General features: G+C 40.9%; 2 protein-coding genes across 6 annotated transcripts in view; both read left to right on the plus strand.

The window, feature by feature from the left end:
- The window catches only part of LOC111977345 (proline-rich protein 12), a 50,569-nt gene extending 41,949 nt beyond the window's left edge, over positions 1 to 8,620 (plus strand). For both annotated transcript variants that reach the window (XM_024006724.1, XM_024006725.1), the window contains exons 13-15: positions 6,345 to 6,476; positions 6,687 to 6,782; positions 7,271 to 8,620. In XM_024006724.1, coding sequence (XP_023862492.1) covers positions 6,345 to 6,476; positions 6,687 to 6,782; positions 7,271 to 7,405 — 363 coding nt within the window. In that variant the 3' untranslated portion in view covers positions 7,406 to 8,620. The remainder of the gene's footprint in view (positions 1 to 6,344; positions 6,477 to 6,686; positions 6,783 to 7,270) is intronic.
- A 1,526-nt stretch (positions 8,621 to 10,146) lies between these two features.
- Positions 10,147 to 21,371, plus strand: irf3 (interferon regulatory factor 3). Of its 4 annotated transcripts, none has more exons than XM_024008206.2 (11): positions 10,147 to 10,358; positions 11,079 to 11,251; positions 11,491 to 11,659; positions 11,939 to 11,991; positions 12,093 to 12,147; positions 12,317 to 12,442; positions 12,746 to 12,991; positions 14,903 to 14,993; positions 15,112 to 15,398; positions 18,946 to 19,070; positions 20,557 to 21,371. In XM_024008206.2, the coding sequence occupies exons 2-11, from the start codon at positions 11,087 to 11,089 to the stop codon at positions 20,680 to 20,682; spliced, it is 1,443 nt and encodes a 480-aa protein (XP_023863974.1). In that variant the 5' UTR covers positions 10,147 to 10,358; positions 11,079 to 11,086; the 3' UTR covers positions 20,683 to 21,371. The 4 variants fall into 4 exon arrangements, with proteins under 4 accessions (XP_023863974.1, XP_023863976.1, XP_023863975.1 ...); XM_024008208.2 differs by having other exon boundaries at positions 12,317 to 12,391; XM_024008207.2 differs by having other exon boundaries at positions 12,320 to 12,442.
- Positions 21,372 to 24,669: the final 3,298 nt, after the last annotated feature.

A 24,669-nucleotide genomic window follows, 5' to 3' on the forward strand; every position in this document is an offset into this window, starting at 1 on the left:
TTTACCACTCTTGGCATTCTCTCAACCAGCTACACCTGGAATGCTTTTCCAACATCTTGAAGGAGTTCCTCATATGCTGAGCACTTGTTGGCTGCTTTTTCTTCACTCTGCGGTCCAACTCATCCCAAACCATCTCAATTGGAGTGAGGTCAGGGATTGTGGATGCCAGGTCATCTGATGTAGCACTCCATCACTCTCCTTTGGTCAAATAGCCCTAACCAGCCCTGGAGGTGTGTTGGTCATGTGCTGTTGAAAAACAAATTATAGTCCCACTAAGCGCAAACCAGATGGGTTGGCGTGTCGCTGCGCAGAATGCTGGGGTAGCCATGCTGGTTAATTGCCTTGAATCTAAATAAATCACAGACAAGCACCATCACACCACCTCCTCCATGCTTCACGTGGGAACCACACACCAGAGATAATCCGTTCACCTACTCCGCATCTCACAAGACAAGTCGGTTGGAACCAAAAATATAACATTTGGACTCATCAGACCAAAAGGCAGATTTCCACCAGTCTTATGACCATTGCTTGTGTTTTCTGGTCCAAGCAAGTCTCTTCTTATTATTGGTGTCCTTTAGTAGTGGTTTCTTTGCAGAAATTTCACCATGAAGGCCTGATTCATGCAGTCTCCTCTGAACATTGATGTTGAGATGTGTGTGAAGTCTGTGGAGCATTTATTTGGGCTGCAATTTCTGAGGCTGGTAACTCAATGAACTTCTCCTCTGCGCAGAGGTAACTCTGGGTCTTCCTATCCTGTGGCGGTCCTCATGGGAGCCAATTTCATCATAGCACTTGGTTTTTCCGACTGCACTTGAAGAAAATTTAAAAGTTCTTTAAATTTTCCAGATTGACTGACCTTCATGTCTTAAAGTAATGATGGACTATCGTTTCTCTTTGCTTATTTCAGCTGTTCTTGCCATAATATGGACTTAGACCTATTTGAAAAAGACCATCTTCTCTATTAGAGGTCGACCGATTAATCAGCATGGCCGATTTGTTAGGGCCGATTTTCAAGTTTTCATAACAATCGGTAATCGGCATTTTTGGACGCCGATTACATTGCATTCCACGAGGAAACTGCGTGGCAGGCTGACCACCTGTTACGCGAGTGCAGCAAGGAGCCAAGGTAAGTTGCTAGCTAGCATTAAACTTATCTTATAAAAAACAATCAATCTTCACATTATCACTAGTTAACTACACATGGTTGATGATGTTACTAGGTTAACAAGCTTGTCCTGCGTTGCATATAATCATGCGGTGCCTGTTAATTTATCATCGAATCACAGCCTACTTCGCCAAACGGGTGATGATTTAACAAAAGCACAATCGTTGCACGAATGTACCTAACCATAAACATCAATGCCCTTCTTTAAAATCAATACACAAGTATATATTTTTTAAACCTGCATATTTAGTTAAGAAATTCATGTTAGCAGGCAATATTAACTAGGGAAATTGTGTCACTTGTCTTGCGTTCATTCACGCAGAGTCAGGGTATATGCAACAGTTTTGGCCGCCTGGCTCGTTGCGAACTAATTTGCCAGAATTTTACATAATTATGACCTAACATTGAAGGTTGTGCAATGTAACAGCAATATTTAGACTTATGGTTTGCCACCCGTTCGATAAAATACGGAACGGTTCCGTATTTCACTGAAAGCATAAACGTTTGTTTTCGAAATGATAGTTTCCGGATTTGACCATATTAATGACCAAAGGCTCGTATTTCTGTGTTAATTATAATATAATAAAGTCTATGATTTGATAGACAGTCTGACTGAGCGGTGGTAGGCAGCTGCAGGCTCGTAAGAATTCAATCAAACTTTACTGCATTAGCCAGCAGCTTTTAGCAATGCTTCAAGCACAGCGTTGTAATGACTTCAAGCCTATCAACTCCTGAGATAAAGAAAGGCTGGCAATACTAAAGTGCCTATAAGACACATCCAATAGTCAAAGGTATATGAAATACAAATGGTATCGACACGTCATGATTCCTATAATAACTACAACCTAAAACTCTTAACTGGGAATATTGAAGAACTGGGAATATTGAACCACCAGCTTTCATATGTTCTGAGCAAGGAACCTTAAATGTAGCTTTCTTACATTGCACATATTGCACTTTTACTTTCTTCTCCAACACTGTGTTTTTGCATTATTTAAACCAAGGTTGAGCATGTTTCATTATTTGTTTGAGACTAAATAGATTTTATTATTTATTATATTAAGTTAAAATAAGGGTATATTCAGTATTGTTGTAATTTGTCATTATTGCAAATATATACCGTTGAAGTTGGAAGTTTACATACATCTTCGCCAAATACATTTAAACTCAGTTTTTCACAATTCCTGACATTTAATCAGAGGTAAAAATTCCCTGTCTTAGGACAGTTAGGATCACCACTTTATTTTAAGGAATGTGAAATGTCAGATAATAGTAGAGAATTATTTATTTCAGCTTTTATTTCTTTCATCACATTCCCAGTGAGTCAGAAGTTTACATACACGTAATTAGTATTTGGTAGCATTGCCTTTATATTGTTTAACTTAGGTCAAAACGTTTCGGGTAGCTTCCCACAATAAGTTGGGTGAATTTTGGCCCATTGCCACCTGACAGAGCTGGTGTAACTGAGTCAGGTTTGTAGGCCTCCTTGCTCGCACATGCTTTTTCAGTTCTGCCCACAAATTTTCTATAGGTATGAGGTCAGGGCTTTGTGATGGCCACTCCAATTCCTTGACTTTTTGTCCTTAAGCCATTTCTTCACAACTTTGGAAGTATGCTTGGGGTCATTGTCCATTTGGAAGACCCATTTGCGACCAAGCTTTAACTTCCTGACTGATGTCTTGAGATGTTGCTTCAATATATCTACATAATTTTCCTACCTCATGATGCCATCTATTTTGTGAAGTGCACCAGTCCCTCCTGCAGCAAAGCACCCCCACAACATGAGGCTTCACGGTTGGGATGGTGTTCTTTGGCTTGCAAGCCCCCCTTTTTCCTAAAAACATAACGATGGTCATTATGGCCAAACAGTTTCTATTTTTGTTTCATCAGACCAGAGGACATTTCTCCAAAAAGTCGATCTTTGTTCCCCATGTGCAGTTGCAAACCGTAGTTTGGCTATTTTATGGCGGTTTTGGAGCAGTGGCTTCTTCCTTGCCGAGCGCCTTTCAGGTTATGTCGATATAGGACTCGTTTTACTGTGGATATAGATACTTTGTGAAAATGGAGGAAACGGGTACAAGGTCCTTTGCTGTTGTTCTGGGATTGATTAGCACTTTTCCCACCAAGTACGTTCATCTCTAGGAGACCGAACTCGTCTCCTTCCTGACCGGTATGACGGCTGCTTGGCCCATGTGTTTTTTACTTGCGTACTATTGTCTGTACAGATGAACGTTTGGAAAATTGCTCCCAAGTACGAACCAGAATTGTGGAGGTCTACAATTTTTTTCTGAGGTCTTGGCTGATTTCTTTTGATTTTCCCATGATGTCAAGCAAAGAGGCACTGAGTTTGAAGGTAGGCCTTCAAATACATCCACAGGTACACCTCCAATTGACATGTCAATTAGCCTATCAGAACTTCTAAAGCCATGACATAATTTTCTGGAATTTTCCAAGCTGTTTAAATCGCACAGTCAACTTAGTGTATGTAAACTTTTGACCCACTGGAATTGTGATACAGTGAAATAATCTGTCTGTAAACAATTGTTGGAAACATTACTTGTGTCATGCACAAAGTACATGTCCTAACCGACTTCCCAAAACTATAGTTTGTTAACAGGAATATTTGTGGAGTGGTTGAAGAAATGAGTTTTAATGACTCAAACCTAAGTGTATGTGAACTTCCGATTTCAACTTTTAAAATCGGCTGATTTTTATATCGGTCTCGGCTTTTTTTGGTCCTCCAATAAATGGTATCGGCGTTGAAAAATCATAATCGGTCGACCTCTATTCTGTATACCACAACTTATTGGCTCAAACGCATTTAGAAGGAAAGAAATTCCACAAATGAACTTTTGACTAGGCACACCTATTTATTGAAATGCATTCCAGGTTACCTCATGAAGCTGGTTGAGAGAATGCCAAGTGTGTAAAGCTGTCATCCAGGCGAAGGGTGGCTACTTTGAAGAATCTCAAATATAAAATACATTTTGATTTGTTTAACAATTTTTTGGTTACATGACTTCATATGTGTTATTTCATAGTTTTGATGTCTTCACTATTATTCTACAATGTAGAAATTAGTGAAAATAAAGAAAAACCCTGGAATGAGTTGGTTTCCAAACGTTTGACTGGTACTGTGTATATACAGTGCATTCGGAAAGTATTCAGACCCCTTGACTATTTCCACATTTGGTTACGTTACAGCCTTCTTCGAAAATGTATTTAATCGTTTTTTCCCCCTAATCAATCTACACACAATACCCCATAATGACAAAGCATGAACAGGTTACTCTATTTTTTATATATTTTTTTAATTTATAAAGAATAAACAGGAATCACATTTACATAAGTATTCAGACCCTTTACCCATTACTTTGTTGAAGAACCTTTGGCAGCGATTACAGCCTCGAGTCTTTTTGGGTATGACAGTACAAGCTTGGCACACCTGTATTTGGGTAGTTTCTCCCATTCTTCTCTACAGATCCTCGCAATCTCTGTCAGGTTGGATGGGGAGCGTCTCTGCACACCTATTTTCAGGTCTCTCCAGAGATGTTCGATCGGGTTCAAGTCCTGACTCTGGCTGGGCCACTCAAGTACATTCAGGGACTTGTCCCGACGAAGCCACTTCTGTGTTTTTTTGTGTGTGTGTGCTTAAGGTTGTTGTCCTGTTGGAAGCTAAACCTTTGCCCCAGTCTGAAATCCTGAGCTCTCTGGAGCAGGTTTTTGTCAAGGATCTATCTGAACTTTGCTTCCCTCTATCCTGACTACTCCCAGTCCCTGCCGCTGAAAGACGCCAGGTCAGCGGAGTCGATCACCACCTTCCGGAGACACCTGAAACCCCACCTCTTTGGGGAGTACCTAGGATAGGATGGAGTGATCCTTCTAACCCCCCCCCCTTAGAGTTAGATGCACTGTTGTAGAGTGGTTGTTCCGCTGGACATCATAAGGTGAATGCACCAACTTGTAAGTCGCTCTGGATAAGAGCGTCTGCTAAATGACTTAAATGTAAATGTAAATGAAAGACATTGGGCTGTCGTGCATTTTTCTGAGCAGTGGTTTCCGTCTGGCCGCTCTACCAAGGCCTGATTGGTTGAGTTGCTGCAGAGATGGTTGTCCTTCTGGAAGGTTCTCCCATCTCCACATAGGAACTCTGTCAGAGTGACCATTGGGTTCTTGGTCACCTCCCTGACCAAGGCCCTTCTCCCCCGATTGCTCAGTTTGGCCAGGTTGCCAGCTTTAGGAAGAGTCTTGATGGTTCCGAACCTCTTCCATTTAGAATGATGGAGGCTACTTGTTTCTTGAGACCTTCAATGCTGCAGAAATGTTTTGGTACCCTTCCCAGATCTGTGCTCTACACAATCCTGTCTCAGCTCTATGGTTCTCTTCGACCTCATGTCTTGGTTTTTGCTCTGACATGCACTCTCAACTATGGACCTTTATATAGACCTGTGTGTGCCTTTCCAAATAATGTCCAATCAAATTAATTTACCACAGGGGACTCCAATCAAGTTTGTAGAAACATCTCAAGGTTGATCAATGGAAACAGGATGCACCTGAGCTCAATAGCTGAATACTTATGTAAATAACGTATTTCTGTTTTGGATTTTCTTTATAAATTTGAAAACATTTGTAAAACCTGTCCTTTTTGAGGGTGAAAAACCCAGCAGCGTGCAGTTCTTGACCACCTTTATACCGCGGTGTGCCTGGCATCTACTACCATACCCCGTTCAAAGGCACTTAAATCGTTTTGCTTGCCCATTCACCCTCTGAATGGCACACATACACAATCAATGTCTCAATTGTCTCAATGCTTAAACAGTATTCTTGAACTGTCTCCTCCCTTTCATCAACACTGATTTTAAAGTAGATTCATTAAGTGACATCTATAAGGCATCATAGCTTTCACCTGGTCAGTCTGTCATGGCAAGAGCATGTGTTCCTAATGTATTCTTCACTCTGTATGTGTCTCTGTCCATCTGTTTTATGTATTTGTTTGCAGGATTCTCATGAATTTACATTTMATTTATTATTTGTTTTATAGAATATTATGTTTCTATTTAACCTCCYAAGACAAATGATACAAGGATTGGGCACCTAAAAGTTCTAGCCTTTCAATATTCAAGATCTACTGTTCTTTCATTCTGTCCTGCCAATTTCTCTCTCTCCACCCGTTTAGGAGGCCCTGCACACGTACCCTCAGATGGCGGGGGACCCCCTGGACTCAGGAGCTGTGAGGGTGCGGTTCAGTGGGGAGGGCTACAACCGCAAGACTCTCAACAGAGTCAAGAAGAGCCTACCCAAACCACAGGTGTGTGTGTGTGTTTGTTGGTAATTCTCTGTGTGTGTGTGTGTGTGTGGGGGGGGGGGGGGGGGTTGGTTGTCCATCTCTTATAAGTTGATAAAGTGTGTGTGTTGTGTGTGTATTCCCATGTCGTGCTGTTGAACCTTGATTAGGTGTGTGTTTTTTTTTCATATATTGTTTTTATACTATTAGTTGAACCTCTCTGTCTTCCGCCAGGACCTTAAACTGTCAACAGAGTCATGTCGGATCTACAGCCTCTATCACTCCCTGCATCATTATAAATATCATACTTTCTTACATTGTAAGAAAGAGGTAAGGACATCCGACCTGTATTTTATATTATTGTAATAGATATTTAAATATGTTGCGATATTTAAATAGTATCAAGAACAGTTCTTTATTTTTTTTTCAATTTACCCAGCAGAAATATTAGTCCATGTTTAATTCCCGTACCATTGCTTAAAGACACAACCTTATATTTTTCAAATAAACACACGAGTCGTAATATATAGTGTTTTATATGTCCCATGCTGACATAGTCAACTAAATTAAATTCATACTTCATTGCCAATCAACAGTGGTTGATAGGAATTCTAAATATTTTGTTTTATATTAATATTGTGTTTCCCCAGCATACATCAAATATTGTTTATTCCTTGGGTAGATGCACCATAGCCTAGACATGAACTTCTATTTMTCAAATAGACATACTATTACCATAGTCAAAACYTATATTGTGCTTATATTTTTTTCCCTGGCAGACATCATATATTGTGTTTATATTCTGTCTTCCCTGGCAGACCAATACTATAGAGCAGGCAGCTGAGGACCCTGGGCAGGAGGAGGTGGTGCAGCAGTGTATGGCCAACCATGGCTGGCTGGACACACTCTTCAACTCCTTCATCGAGCTGCTCACKCTCAGCACCAAGGCCTGAGAGACAGACCAAGGGGAAAGAATACAGAAAGAAAGGGGGCAAGCCAAATAACATAAGGCACAGAAACTAGGGCCCCAGAAACGGAGGTTGGTGAACGAGTGGAYACGAGGGAATAGAGTTGTATAGAGGCCCCATCCCACCTGGAGTCGTGTGGGTCTGAGGGACAACTTGAAAGGCCACTCTAGGAACAAGAGGGTTGGTAGGTGTGACCTTGGAGAGTGACCTCTCCTTAGTTGCTCAATTACTAAAATATAGAGTTACTTGACCTTGAGAATGGATGATGACCCACAGGTGCTGGGGTCGTTCCTGATGGGCTAAGAGAGGAGACTGACCAATCAGGAGACAAAGACCGACGTTAAGGTCACAGAGGATAGACAAGGCAGATGGATGAGGTATTGCACCAAGTCACGGAGGATTGTCATACTGACATTGTAAAACTGTGTCAGTCCCAAACAGTTCAGAGAGAATCTATTACTGTTTRGTTTTTACATAAATTATCTTTTAAAGACTCTAACGGCTTTTAACGAGTGGACGTTGGCGAGAATGCTTTTTAAAACATTGTGTTAGAGGAGTGCAGTGAGCGGTGTGACTATATGGGAACGGATGCAACATAAAGGTGTTAATTCTCGCTCGCTCTATGRGACAGTAGTCGGCAGTACCGGCGCGCTATGTGGTAGTATATAAACACATTTGTATTATTTATGAGGTTTTTAATATAAACTCTCACAAGCGCTGGGATGCCGCCTTAGCATTTTAAGTAACATTTTTCACAGGTTATACATAAAATCGTGCACCCACATATCCGAGCTGTCTTCCTTTTTTTTCTATACAAAAGATTTGAGGACGAGACAAAAAACATGTTATCAACTATGTCTGTAAAAGGGGAGAATGGGAGAGTATATTTGAAATGTAGACATTGTAGTGCTTTAGTTCATTCATCATAATCATGCAGGTTAAAAATGAAAGAAACTAATAACCGTATCCAGTTCCCTTACACACGAGTGGTTATAAATAAGTAATATTTAAAAAGGAAATATTCATTTCATTTTTATCAGTTTGATGTTTGGTCATATTACTATGTTTCCAAGAAAAAGTCAATCAAATTTTCCTTCGAAATAAAGTCTTTGTAAATATTGTACAGTTGTTGACACATTGTTTTCTTCTGTACATTATTAACCCTGTATTTGAAAAATGAATAAAAACGGCAAAGAACAATTTGTTGTTGAAATCAATGTATATGAAATGCAACAACTCCTCCGCTACGCTGATCRTCAACACTGGAGCATAACAAGGGTGCCTGCTCAGCCCCCTCCTGTACTCCRTGTTCGCCCATGGCTGCGTGTCCACGCATGTCTCAAATTCAATCATCAAGATTGCAGACGAAAACAGTGGTAGGCCTGTTTACCAACATCGATGAGACAGCCTACAGGGAGGAGGTGAAGGCCTTGGCAGAGTGGTGCCAGGAAATTAACCTCCATCTCCGTCAACAAAATGAAGGAGCTGATTGTGYACTTCAGCAGAGAGCAGGTGAAAAGGTTTAAGTTCCTTCGGCGTGCACGTCACTGACAACCTGAAATAGTCCATACACACAGACAGTGTGGTGAAGAAGTTGTAACAACAGCTCCTCTTCAACCTCGGGAGGCCTGTTCACCCCACTACCATCTAGAACACAGGTGTCAAACTCATTCCACGGAGGGCAGAGTGTCTGCGGGTTTTCGCTCCCTTGTACTTGATTGATTGAATTAAGTTCACTGATTTAGTAAGGGAACTCCTTACCTGGTTGTCTAGGTCTTAATTGAAAGTAAAATACAAAAACCAGCAGACATTAAGCCCTGATCTAGAAGGCAGAGATAGTACAGGTGCATCAAAGCTGGGACCGAGAGACTGAAAAACAGCTTCTATGCTCTAACACTCAGACATCAGTTACAAARGAAGCATGTGTTGAGTGAGTCCACCAGATCAGAGGCAGTAGGGATGACCAGGGATGTTCTCTTGATAAGTGTGTGAATTAGTTTTACTGTCCTGCTAAGCATTCCAAATGTAACGAGTACTTTTGGGTGTCAGGGAAAATGTATGGAGTAAAAAGTACATGATTGTCTTTAGAAATGTAGTGAAGTAAAAGTTGTCAAAAATATAGTGAAGTACAGATACCCCCKAAAAATAATTAAGTGAAAATACTTGAAAGTACTACTTGAAAATACTTTACACCACTGTAAATAGTCACCAATAGCCAGCCTACGCCCAGTACCCTGCCCTGAACTTAGTCACTGTTACTAGCCAGTTACAACCTGGTACTCTACCCTTCACCTTTAGAGACTGCTGACTAATGTACTGCACATAGTCATTGAGCACTGGTCACTTTAATGTTTACATACTGTTGTTTTACCCACTTCACATGTATATTACTGTATTCTAGTCGTGGCTCATCCTGTACAACTACTGCTGTACACACCTTTTTAAATTCCTATACTGTCCATATACTCTATATACACACGCCATCATATATATTTATATTCCCGGAATCATTGCTCGTTCAGGTATTTGCTTAATTTCTGAATTATTTGGGGGAATTTGTGTGTATTGTTCTTGATTACTGCACCTACGATAACATCTGCAAAATATGTTTAGGCGACCAATAAAATGTGATTTGATTTTGAAATAGTGTAACTATGCCACCTAGTGGTATTGGATAGATCACAAAAAGGAAGTTACCTCAGAGCTGTTTGTGACGTATAAACTGGAAAACGAAACTGAAGACACTGGATTTCCCAAGAAATTATTCGCTTGATAGGACATACAGATACCTCGGTTTGAATTTGATGGCAGTTTCTGTAGTCACGGTCGACACACTTCAGTTTTTTTGCATAATATATCTAAGGATAATTACCAGACTGAGCTTTACTTTAATCCAGACAATACTGATTCGTGAACGTCGGCACACTCCGAAGACCAGGTAAAATAACCTTTAAATGTGCAATTCTTTGCTAGCACTGTTGCGTTACTCAATCTAATGCAAATGTCAATTACCTGTGTGTGTGGTAAAGTGACAAATTAATAAAATCGAAGTCTGTTATTACACCTCGCTACAATCTCTGGGAATGATTTATTGCGGTCCTGAACTAGCAAAGAGTAGCTAGGATTACCCATAACATGCACAATGAATACATTTATGATACAGATACAGTGGAGTTGCATTTCTTTAAAATCCATAATCTATCATGAGACTCAGCCTAAACCAGAATCCTAGCAGTTTTAAAATACATAGATAGATCCATAGATGTGTAATTTGTGTTGCATTGCTCAATTTATTTTTACACAAAGTATACTCAACCCCTGTTTTATAATTTCCCATGTTTATGTATCGTCTAATCTGAATGCTAGGCTATATTTTGATTATCTCTGATTTTAAAACGCGTGCATTTTTGTAATATGATGACCCCTATGACTGTTACTTTAACTTTTATTCATTCTATCGCTTCTATCATTTGCAGTCTGTGAATGTACATGCATGTCTGGTTTATTCATATATTTTTTAAAGGGAGTAGTAAAAAATAAATAACTTTTGTAAATCTGTGATTTACAGAAAGATACTGACCACAATTTATTTAATACATATTGTTCCCAGTGGACACAGGCTGTCACAAATTAACAAATCCTCTTCTTTAACTCTTAGATAAAAAAATGTCTCAATCCAAACCGCTCCTCATCCCATGGCTGCGCGAACAGATAAATAGTGGCCAGTATCCAGGGGTTACCTGGACCAATCAGGAGAGAACAGAGTTCTGCATCCCTTGGAAACACGCTTTGAGGCAGGATTCCTGCAGCGATGATGTACTTATTTTCAAGGTAAAGTTAATATCTCGCTCCTCACTTACAAAAATAAATAATAACAGTGTTACTCACCATTTACTGCTCCCCAAAACTTAAAGCAAAGTTCCTCCCAAAAACTATATTTTGGTACAGTATTTGTTTCATTAGTCCATTGTTTATAGTCCCAGAATGTGTTGCATGTCAGCAATCAAGTTTTCAAGATAAATAACTTTCAAAAATACAGAAGGTATGATACAGCCCCCACTTCTCCTTAGGCGTGGGCTGAGGTTAGCAATGGTAGGGTTCAAGGCGACCCCTCCATTTGGAAGAGAAACTTCCGTTCTGCCCTCCGAGCCAAGGGGTTCAAAATGCTCCTTGACAACAAAAATGATGCAGCCAACCCCAACAAACTGTTCCAGTGGCCAGATGAGGCATCCACGGGAGGTAAAGCACCAACCAAAAAATACAAAGGAAAACAACAATTCAATGCTTGATTCATTATTAAAACAATGACATATGGGTGTGACATAGGAGTGAAATATGAGTCAAATAGAACACGTTCTCTTTAATATACAGCAAATGGCCAAGAGGTAAACATTTACTGAAAGTTGCAACAATATTACATATCTAAATGGAGACGTAAGTTAGTAGCAGAACTTCAGTTCTGAAACAACATGAAATGACACTCAATCATTTTGTTTTCAAACTTGTCCATCTCTAAAGGATCTCAGCACCCAGAACATGATCTGTATCAAGATCCCAGTCCATTACAAGAAGTGAGTGTGCTTATAAGAATTCTCACTTGTGAATGGAATGCAGTACCTGTACTGTAAAATCTTTTTTAAACACTTATTTTTCCCCAACTCTGCTCTTTTAGAGTCTAACATTTTTGAATGACCTTTACCATGCAGCAGAAGAAACTGTACACACAGGTAATGCAGATAAAAGTTTAACGTGACAATTTAACGACAAGCTTTCAGGAAGTGGATGATGTTTAATGCAATCTAAAAGTAGGGTAAATTTACATTTGTGAAATGCACTATGTCTCTTTTGTTATCTCATGTTATGTCTTCACTCATCTTTCCCACAACTACTCACCAGCAGAGGGGATCTCAACCACTTTCAACCAGGATATACTTCAGGAATGTCTGCAAGGGTTGAACATTGAACAAACAGGTGGGAGCCAACCGTTCCAATGTGGCACTCTAGACCAGGGGTCTCCAACAGGTGAATCGCGAGCTACCAGTAGTTATGAAAAATATATTTCACAGCGGTTGCGATGGTACAATGATTCTATACACTATACTTGATTGTTTTGTCACCTAAACTGAAATTAGGTGAACTATTCGAATTTTATCAACCAGGAAATAACGGAGTGATTTCAGCATAGTGCATCTTTTAAGCCTTTTTCTGGACTAGGAAGCCCTAGGACTAGGCTTAATCTGTGTCCGGGAAACCGGCCCATAATGATTATCATGATATAGGCTATTATCCAAGTCTTTCTCTCCACTCTTCCAACCTCTTCTGCAGAGGCTATTCAGGTTTATGAACTCCCCATCGAGGAACGGCAATATCCAATGGAGGGCGCGATCGGAGGGCATGATTTGGTAGGGCAACAGAAGTATCCGGTTGTAATGGAGGATGCATCGGGAGGAGCCGTGTTGCCCCCGCAACCGGTGTATCCAATGGATGGAGCCGTTGGTGGTGCCCATGAACAGCAGGTGGTGGAGCAGTTCACAAATGAATTGTCCAGAACCATGGTGGGCGAAAATTTTAGTAAGTTCTGAATATTATTGGATTACTAGTTGTGGGTGTTGGAATTGAAGTTAATGCCAATTGGCTTCTCTTCACACAGTAGTTGGTGTCAATACAGTCTATCTTAGAAAAACATATCATTATACACTGCTCAAAAAAATAAAGGGAACACTTAAACAACACAATGTAACTCCAAGTCAATCACACTTCTGTGAAATCAAACTGTCCACTTAGGAAGCAACACTGATTGACAATAAATTTCACATGCTGTTGTGCAAATGGAACAGACAAAAGGTGGAAATTATAGGCAATTAGCTAGACACCCCCAATAAAGGAGTGGTTCTGCAGGTGGTGAACACAGACCACTTCTCAGTTCCTATGCTCCTGGCTGATGTTTTGGTCACTTTTGAATGCTGGCGGTGCTTTCACTCTAGTGGTAGCATGAGACGGAGTCTACAACCCACACAAGTGGCTCAGGTAGTGCAGCTCATCCAGGATGGCACATCAATGCGAGCTGTGGCAAGAAGGTTTGCTGTGTCTGTCAGCGTAGTGTCCAGAGCATGGAGGCGCTACCAGGAGACAGGCCAGTACATCAGGAGACGTGGAGGAGGCCGTAGGAGGGCAACAACCCAGCAGCAGGACCGCTACCTCCGCCTTTGTGCAAGGAGGAGCACTGCCAGAGCCCTGCAAAATGACCTCCAGCAGGCCACAAATGTGCATGTGTCTGCTCAAACGGTCAGAAACAGACTCCATGAGAGTGGTATGAGGGCCCGACGTCCACAGGTGGGGGTTGTGCTTACAGCCCAACACCGTGCAGGACGTTTGGCATTTGCCAGAGAACACCAAGATTGGCAAATTCGCCACACACGCACATGTGACAGAGTCTGGAGACGCTGTGGAGAACGTTCTGCTGCCTGCAACATCCTCCAGCATGACCGGTTTGGCGGTGGGTCAGTCATGGTGTGGGGTGGCATTTCTTTGGGGGCCGCACAGCCCTCCATGTGCTCGCCAGAGGTAGCCTGACTGCCATTAGGTACCGAGATGAGATCCTCAGACCCCTTGTGAGACCATATGCTGGTGCGGTTGCCCTGGGTTCCTCCTAATGCAAGACAATGCTAGACCTCATGTGGCTGGAGTGTGTCAGCAGTTCCTGCAAGAGGAAGGCATTGATGCTATGGACTGGCCCGCCCGTTCCCCAGACCTGAATCCAATTGAGCACATCTGGGACATCATGTCTCGCTCCATCCACCAACGCCGTTGTTCCACAGACTGTCCAGGAGTTGGCGGATGCTTTAGTCCAGGTCTGGGAGGAGATCCCTCAGGAGACCAGCCGCCACCTCATCAGGAGCATGCCCAGGCGTTGTAGGGAGGTCATACAGGCACGTGGAGGCCACACACACTACTGAGCCTCATTTTGACTTGTTCTAAGGACATTACATCAAAGTTGGATCAACCTGTAGTGTGGTTTTCCACTTTAATTTTGAGTGTGACTCCAAATCCAGACCTCTATGGGTTGATAAATTTGATTTCCATTGATCATTTCTGTGTGATTTTGTTGTCAGCACATTCAACTATGTAAAGAAAAAAGTATTTAATAAGAATATTTCATTCATTCAGATCTAGGATGTGTTATTTTAGTGTTCCCTTTATTTTTTTGAGCAGTGTACATTGTACTGTGGGCGTGCCAATGTTAATAGTTTAAATGCTTATAGGGCTGTGTTCTACATGAACAAGTTGAACATCCTTCTTCCCTCCATTTCTACTGAAACAACCCTGTTTTGTTATGGGAGTGCCACTCCCGTGGGGTTACCCATAATTTCAATGCTGTATCTAGACAGTATATGGTCATGCACAGAACACTATCTTTCCCCAGGTTTAGTTGTTCCTCCTCTCATCTTGACAACAATCTATTATTTTCCTTTCTTCCCCTAGAGACTCACTTCAGGGTTTCTGTATACTACCGGGGAGTGAAGATGCTTGAGCAGCTGGTTGAGAACGAGGCAGGGTTCAGATTAGTCTACAGGTAAAATGGCATATAGCACAGCTCGGCTACATGTTTGTAATTTTTGTTGTTGTGTGTTTGGTTATGAACCCAGGACGATTAGCCCTGTTGGACTAATAGGTAGCTCTCTCTCTACTAGACCTGAACTTACACAACCGCTTCTGGACCCAGACTCTGGCCTGAATCTGGTCTCTCTGCCCAGTCCACCACCTGTCCAGGACGAAACTCAGGCCAAACTGACCCAAGAAATCCTGTCTCTCCTGGGAGAGGGCCTGGAGGTGGGTGCCTCCGGGTCCATTATCTACGGACTCCGTAAGGGTGGAATTAAGGCCTTCTGGAGCCTTGACAAGTTTGACAAGAGCAGGAGGCCCCAGGCAGTGTCCAAATACCCGGAACGACTATATCAGGCCAAGGACTTCTATGGAGGTGAAAGAGGAAAATATATACTGAGACTGATAAACATTTTTAGAAAGGAGGGATGATAAAAACGTAAAAAAATCATTTCAGAGAAACTTCTTAAAGGGGAGGTTCAGTATTTACTAAATGTAAGATGGTTCCTCAACCTTAAAGTAGTCTATGGGCCAGGAGAAAGTGTAGTCCGTCTTTCGGCTTCACCCACTACAAAGTTCAGCTAACTTTAGCCACCGCTAGCTAAAGATCAATGGGAGTGATAGGAACGACCTTGCAATTTTCTAAACGGATTGGCTGCATGACCAGATTATCTGGACACCTCTTCCAGAAAGCTAAACAGCCGTCCGTACCTTCTGCGCATATGCTACTTCCCACACACTTTTTCTACGTAGCTCCCCTGCTCCCTCCGCTGCTGCTTCCGGCGCTCTTCCTGTTCTCATCCAGTTCTTTTGTTTGCTGTAACTATAAACGACATGATCGACATGTTGTAAAAACTCAACAGCGCACGCCACTGGGCAAAATATGTGCTTTGTTCGAAACAAAACACAGATAGGCAACAGTTTAACACCATCTGCTAAAAAAAATAGGTAACGAAACAACACTACGTAATTCAAGAAGATCTAAATGCATATTCCCATGAATCTGAATGAGATTATATGGTTGCCATGCAGATGCTGCATGGAGATTTCACTGATAAAATTTAAATAATTATCGCTCACGATTGACAATGAGAAAAGGGAAAGGGGAGCAGTGACTATGTAGTTTTTGTTTGCCTAAAGTAACATGCGCAGAACGGGATACGGTTGTTTAGCTCTGGAAAAGTCACCCCCTCTCCCCCGGGCGGGAACCATTTCACAGTTACCGCTATACATCGATCTTATGATAGCTGAAGTTTTTAGTTTCCAAATCACACGGGTAGTGTTTCGTTTTATTTTTTTATGCGCATGAATGAGTGTGTTTCCGCTGGAAATAGAATGGATGGGAGTGAATAAAAGAAAACAAATGGCTGTGAGCATCAACTGCGTCACGAGCTGAATTGTGTTTCGGAATTATATATCACATTGTCAATGTCATTCCTTGTCGGTATCACTGTTGCTGACAGACAATTTGATTGATACATTTCAAAGTGCATGGTTATTGAGTGCCTTGGTTCAAATTAATCAAATCTGGTCTAGAGTTTGTGTGGGTCAATTGTAGAAAGGGAATTCAAAGAATTGTTCCTACTTCCCTACTTGGCTACAGTTGAAGTCAGAAGTTTACATACACTTAGGTTGGAGTCATTAAAACTCGTTTTTCAACCACTCCACAAATTTCTTGTTAGCAAACTATAGTTGTGGCAAGTCAGTTAAGACATCTACTTTGTGCATGACACAAATAATTTTTCCAACAATTGTTTACAGACAGATTATTTCACTTATAATTCACTGTATCACAATTTCAGTGGGTCAGAAGTTTACATACACTAAGTTGACTGTGCCTTTAAACAGCTTGGAAAATTCCAGAAAATGATGTCATGGCTTTAGAAACTTCTGATAGGCTAATTGACATAATTTGTGTCAATTGGAGGTGTACCTGTGGATGTATTTCAAGGACTACCTTCAAACTCAGTGCCTCTTTGCTTGACATTATGGGAAAATCAAAAGAAATCAACCTCAGAAAAGAAATTGTGGACCTCCACAAGTCTGGTTCATCCTTGGGAGCAATTTCCAAATGCCTGTACAAACAATAGTACGCAAGTATAAACAACATGGGACCACGCAGCTGTCATACCGCTCAGGAAAGAGACATGTTCTCGCTCCTAGAAATGAACGTACTTTGGTGCGAAAGGTGCAAATCAATCCCAGAACAACAGCAGAGGACCTTGTGAAGATGCTGGAGGATATGGGTACAAAAGTATCTATATCCACAGTAAAAAGAGTCCTATATCGACATAACCTGAAAGGCCGCTCAGCAAGGAAGAAGCCACTGCTCCAAAACCGGCATAAAAAAGCCAGACTACGGTTTGCAACTGCACATGGGGACAAATATTGTACTTTTTGGAGAAATGTCCTTTGGTCTGATGAAACAAAAATAGAACTGCTTGGCCATAAGGACCATCGTTATGTTTGGAGGAAAAAGGAGGATGCTTGCAAGCTGAAGAACACCATCCCAACCGTGAAGCACAGGGGTGGCAGCATCATGTTGTGGGGGTGCTTTGCTGCAGGAGGGACTGGTGCACTTCACAAAATAGATGGCATCATGAGGTAGGAAAATTATGTGGATATATTGATGCAACATCTCAAGACATCAGTCAGGAAGTTAAAGCTTGGTCGCAAATGGGTCTTCCAAATGGACAATGACCCCAAGCATACTTCCAAAGTTGTGGCAAATGGCTTAAGGACAACAAAGTCAAAGTATTGGAGTGGCCAGCACAAAGCCCTCACCTCAATCCCATAGAACATTTTTGGGAAGAACTGAAAAAGCATGTGCGAGCAAGGAGGCCTACAAACCTGACTCAGTTACACCAGCTCTGTCAGGAGGAATGGGCTAGAATTCACCCAACTTATTGTGAGAAGCTTGTGGAAGGCTACCCAAAACGTTTGACCCAAGTTAAACAATTTAATGGCAATGCTACCGAACACTAATTGAGTGTATGTAAACTTCTGACCCACTGGGAATGTGATGAAAGAAATAAAAGCTGAAAGAAATCATTCTCTACTATTATTCTGACATTTCACATTCTTAAAATAGAGTGGTGGGCCTAACTGACCTAAGACCGGGAATTTTTACTCTGATTAACTGTCAGGAATTGTGAAAATACTGAGTTAAAATGTATTTGTCTAAGGTGAATGTAAACTTCCGACTTCAACGTTCTGTAGGCTATGGTTTAGGCCTATCTGACAAATAGGCTACCGATTTGAACACAATGCAGCAGCCTACCTATGTTAATTTTGATCATAGGGATGTAGCCCAGGCTACGGCTGTAAAACTTGAGGAATGCGGTAGCTCCGAGTTTCAAGAGAGAGTACAACATTTTCGAATGACTTTTCATGACAACGCAGGTGTACACAATGCTGTGTATGTGAATTAATGCTTGTGATTCTCTCACTTGCAAATTCATGCCATCGACGGACGTCCCCTGTGTGATTTTGGCTTTACAGATTCTCCTGGCCCATAGACAACTTTCAGGGTTGGAAACATTTTTTCCTTTTCTTTTTTTTCTTTAACCTTTAATTAACTAGACAAGTCAGTTAAGGACAAATTCTTATTTACAATGACGGCCTAACCCGAACAACTCTGTGCCAATTTTGCACCGCCCTATGGGATTCCCAATCACGGCCAGTTGTGATACAGCCTGTAATCGACCCAGGGTCTGTAGTGACGCCTCTAGCAATGAGATGCAGTGCCTTAGACCGCTGCGTCACTCGGGAGCCCTGTTAGGAACATCTAACAATAAGTTGTAAAATACTGAACTGCCCCTTTTTTATAGGTTTCAGAGAGAGTGATTCAGTCTTTCAGGTGGATGTGTAGTTCTCTGGCACTGACCTTCGAATCCCTTCACCCTCTTCCCATCTTTCTCCAGGGCTGTTGAAGTTCATGCACAATCATGGAGGAGAATGTCCCCCCTTTTCTCTATTCTTCTGTCTGGGTGAGAAGTGGCCAGACCCGGACAACAGACCCTGGGAGAAGAAACTGGTCATGGTCGAGGTGAGACACACACACAGTCATAGACAGGTCTCGTGAACTTGGCATAATTTTGTTTAATAATACATCATTTCTGTTATCTTGCCTTTCTCCTCCACTCGAGGTCCACCTACGCTTGTTAGTAACCTACGATGTGCACTATTAGCGGTTGTGACAAGCGGAGCGGTTTCTGTTTTCTTCCTCCGAAATCGGCTCTACGGTTGGGGCTATTTAGCTATTATGACCCCATTCCTGAAAGTTGAAACTCTCAGGAAATATATGTCTGCTATTTCCCTATACAAAGTTTCCAAGCCATACAGGACACTTTAGAAGGGACTGACAAAACCGCAATCGAAAACAATGCACATCRTTTTTTCGACACAATTAMAATTTTTTATTTTATTGAATATCCAAAACATACAATATACTTGCAGTGAAGCCGCTCAACAACTACACCACACCAGTCATCCAACAGACTCCCATTCAGAGCGACACACAAAAGCATCCAGGGTAAACGCCCTGCTCAAAGGCACGTCGACAGATCTCCCACAAGGCCAAAAACGGGGACCCGAACCCTCCAAGATCCCCCCCACAGTTCCCCAAGAGCTGTCCCTCAACCATCCGAGATCCCTCCCACAGTCTCGACCCCCCCCAAATGTTTTTAATTTAAAAATGTAAAGAATTCCACCCCCCCAAGAACCCACCAACAACCAAGAAAAATTTACTAAAGAGGAAAAAGACAAAGGACTACAGAAAATAACAATGCAAAAAACAAAGGAGATCAAGGACAACTAAAATCATAACAGCAAGGCCAATTGTGTATGTTTGAGTGCATGTCTGGCACTATTTACATGTGTGTGTGTATCCGTGTATGTGTGCATTTGAATGAGAGTGTGTGTATATGCATGTGTACAAACACCTGCACGGCATCAGCCTCAGGCAAACCGGCATTAGCTGTAAAAACACTGCGCCTCAGTGTCTTTCAAACTTACTTTTGATTATGTTTTATTTTGACTATTTTTACGCTGTTAGGTTCTATTTATTGTAGTAAGAACTCAACAGACACTGTGAAGCTAAAACCAAGTTTATTCTTCCCAGAGGATCGAAGAGCTGAATTGACAAAGACATGATTCCAGTCTCCTCCTTATTGCTAAACATTGCATCATTATTGCTAGGCAAGGAGCTAAGTGATATGGACCTTAAACGGTTCCTCCCCTTATCAGTACTGCCACGTGACCGTTTTCCCTGCACCCATCCCCTCCCAAGCTTAAGTACGGCACCTCTCATGTCTCTATTATAACTAATGATTAATAATATAACTAATGATGATTAATAGTTAAAGCTCAGAAATCCAAACCCATCAACGTGCTACACGTTTCAGCACTCAGCGGTCCCGTACTGTGAGTCCGCCCCTGCACACACTCCTTTAGGTGTTTGGAAGTGAGATTCTGTTTTGTTTTCTCTGCATGTTTTTTTTTTTTTTTTTACTCATACGCTTTCTCTCTATCAGGTGGTGTTAACCGCTCTGGAGCTACTGAAGTCAATAGCGGTGGAAGGTGGTGCCTCCTCTCTGCAGTCTGTGGAACTGCAGCTGTCCTTGCAGGAGTCCCTGCAGGAGATGATGGACTTGTGCTAAAGAGGGACTGATCSACCTACTGTATAAGGGTTCGCTGTGGAAAATGTACAAATTCTGAGTATCCCTTCTATCATAATGTTTACTATTTTGTATGACCATATTTGATCAACTGTTCAGTACCAAAACAACAGTATGTGAGGGGGAATGGGTTAAATAAGCATTTACGTTTAATGTCTAATAGGGAACCTCACTATGTTTTGTTTTTTTCAATGATACTGTAATCAACGAGGCATGCGGGGTTTTAAATTGCAACTATTTTGGTCACGTATGCTCCTTAATATTTTGCTGTGCGACCTGGATTTTTTATTTGGGAGCACCAGTGTGCCTAGAAAAATAATCACGCAGATAATTGTTGTAATGATTAGACTTCACTGTACCATTGTTTCCTATTGCCTTAGAGAGAGACTGGCCCAATGCTCCTACGCCAGGCTACCTGCAATTGTTTTGTTTTGTTGATTGCACACGTAGACTATAGAAACTCCGCTAACCAAACAACAGTCTATGTATTGCAGTAGGTGCATGTCGCTACACTCAAAATTTACATTTCTTTGATTTTTCCTGACCTCAAAAGTGCCCTCATGACGTGGTTTAATTTGGGACAAAATGGAATTAGGCAAAAAAAATGCCCAAACTATGTAGAAACCTACTCATGTAATTTCAATGACAGGTATTTGTATCAATTTTAGCTTTTTTTTATAATAAACAAATGTGTTTACAGGGTTACCTATTAGTTTCTAGGGCACGACATGTGCTTCAGAAGTAGTTTGAATTCGTGTAGGCTATATCCACTTTTCTGGTGCTCTTAAATGTTATGCTGTGCTCCTAACTTTTTCAAGTTGCGAGCACCAGTTCAGGATTATTAATTGAGGAAAAACATCAAATCAAGCACAGTTATTATCTATCTAAACTAGAGATGTAATGCATAGGCATGGCATCTAGTTCACTTAAGTCTTAATAAATTACTGTGATATGGTACAATGGATTTCACAACTTTATTTAAAGGTCTACTGGCCAATAGTATGTATGTATGTATGTATGTATGTATGTATGAGATTGAATGCATCACTCATCATAACTATCTCATCTCGTTTTCAAAAACCCACTCTTTCATAAGACAAGACTTAACTGTATGCTGCGATGAGACTAATTCAGACTACAATAAATAAAAATACCTTTTAAAATGTGTTTTTAAATCTACATCACTTTCTTCACTCTGTATTGTCATTGTAGCTGACCAAAAATACAATTTATGGAATATTGATATGTTTACACACAGCTTCCCTTCAGCGTTCACTCCCTGGCTGGATAATGTTGTCCTCGTGGACCAATGAGAAGAAACCATGATCGAGAACAGTTTTCAAAAGCAGTAGTGCTGACAGTAGGCACTTGTAGATTTGAGAGGATTGGTAAAGCATTATGATAAAAGGCTGTGTTGAGAAGTCGCCATATTGCTTCCACCTATCCAATCCTCTCAGGTCTATAAGCGTGGTAGGGAGTAGAGTCAAGGGATCGATTTTGGGATTCAGAAAGTTTGTCCAAGAAAAATGTTGCTGCTGAAATGAAGGTGCTGGGTAGGGTATAGACCTGTGTAATGGTGTACTATAGTGCCTTCAGAAAGTATTCACACCCCTTGACTTTTTTTCACAATTTGTTGTTAGAAAGTGGCATTATAAAGTATGTCATTTTTTTTGTCAACGATCTACACAAAATATTCTGTCAAAGTGCAAGAAAATTCAAACATAAATAAAAAGGAAAATAAAACACTATCTTGATTTAGATAAGTATTCTACCCCCTGAGTCAATACATGAATCACTCTGGCAGCGATTACAGCTGTGAGTCTTTCTGTGTAAGTTTCTTCAAACTTTTGAACACCTAGATTGTTCAATATTTAGTTGTTGATCATTGCTAGACAGCCATTTTCATGTCTTGCCATATATTTTCAAGACGAATTTAAGTCAACTAGCCAGGCCACTCATGAACATTCAATGTTGTCTTGGTAAGGAACTGCAGTGTATATTTGGCCTTGTGTTTTAGGACAAAAAATGTGTTTCTTTGCAAATGATTTGCAGTATTACTTTAGTGCCTTATTGCAAACGGGATGCATTTTTTTTGAATATTTTTATTTACAGGCTTCCTTTTCACTCTGTCAATTAGGTTTGTATTGTGGAGTAACTACAATGTTGTTGATCCATCTTCAGTTTTCTCTTATCACAGCCATTAACCCTCTAGAGATGCTACTCTTACGCTGTTTAAACTAGAAAGGCCATTCAAACATTAAAACGTGTGAACTGATCTGGATTAGATTGATTGCATACAATACTTTGCTTGCATACAACATTTTTGATACAATTTATACTTTTTAAAGTATTCAAAAGTATGAATACTTTCTGAAGGGATGTAAACACTATTATTGCAAGCAGTGATTGCATGCAACTTATTATGTGACTTATTAGGCACTCCTGAACGTATTTAGGCTTGCCATAACAAAAGGGTTGAGTACTTATTGAGTCAAGACATTTCAGGGTTTCATTTTAAATTAATTTGTAAACATTTCTAAAAACATCATTCCACTTTGACATTATTGGGTACTGTGTGTAGATCAGTGACACAAAATCTCAATAATAAATGTTCAATTCAGGCTGTAACACAAGGGATGGTATTGGCCAGGTGATGAGTGGTGCATGGTTTCCTCCAGACGTGACGCTTGGCATCCAGGCCAAAGAGTTCAATCTTTCATCATTCCAGAAAATCTTGTTTTTCATGGTCTGAGAGATAGGTGCCTTTTGGCAAACTCCAATTGGGCTGTCGTGCCTTTTACTGAGGAGTGGCTTCCGCCTGGTCACTCTACCATAAAGGCCTGATTGATGGAGTGCTGCAGAGATGGTTGTCCTTCTGGAACAGGCCTGGGCAATTATTTTCCATGGAGGGCCACATTAGAATATATTTTTGCCATCGCTGGCCAGAATCATATTACAGGATTATACATCATATGTATGACTGTTGACAGATATATCTACCGTAAATCACGTCCCGATATGCTACTTATTGAACTTTTTTAACATGCACAGAAAAAAATACATACATGTTCTCCTTTTGGTAGGTATTTTCATTATTAAACATGCAATGAACTACACGAAGGGAAATGTACACTGCATTCAGCACCATGGACAGAACTCTTGTTAACGGATACGCACAAAAACACAAGAAAGAGAGAGAGCTCAACATTACATTTAAACTACTCAATCAGTGTGAAGACTGAAGTCTCAGATAGGCATTGACTAGAGCAGTGAAGTCAGGTATAGTTTCTGACGTCGCTATGCGCAGGATTGCTGAGAGTCAGTAAGAGATGATCTATGCCTTTACTTGTTATATTTCATCACTGAAAATGTCTGTTCACATGCATAAATTGACCCAAACCGTACAAACATCTTCTGAGCATGACTCCTAATCTCTGGAAAGTTTTGTTCATCGAGAGATGCATAGAACCTCGTCGGTGACATTGTTTTGAATAGTTCTCCAATCACTGCATCAGACTGGAAGATTGATCATCTCAAATTATAGTACAGTGGGAGCGTTATCCAAATTGAAGGTGAAAGGAGAGGAAACCAACAGCATGTCATTTTCCAACACTGACGAAGGCTGTGAGGCCGATACGTAAAGCTTATTAAAGATTAGTGATACTATCAAGAGCAGTGTGCGGGTTCATTCTTGTTTCTCATATTTTCCAACACTTTGAAATCCATAAAACGACGAGAAAACGAACCGTTCAAAGCACGCAGCAAATTTGATCAAATCAAATGTTATTTGTCACGTTCTGAATACAACAACCTTAGAGTGAAATGCTTACTTACAAGCCCTTAACCAACAATGCAGTTATTAAGAAAAATACCAAAATAAGAAATAAAAGTAACAAATAATTAAAGAGCAGCAGTAAGATAACAATAGCGAAGTTACATACAGGGGGTAACGGTACAGAGTTAATGTGT

This window comes from Salvelinus sp. IW2-2015, linkage group LG18 (assembly GCF_002910315.2).
Source record: "Salvelinus sp. IW2-2015 linkage group LG18, ASM291031v2, whole genome shotgun sequence".
NCBI lineage: Eukaryota > Metazoa > Chordata > Actinopteri > Salmoniformes > Salmonidae > Salvelinus > Salvelinus sp. IW2-2015.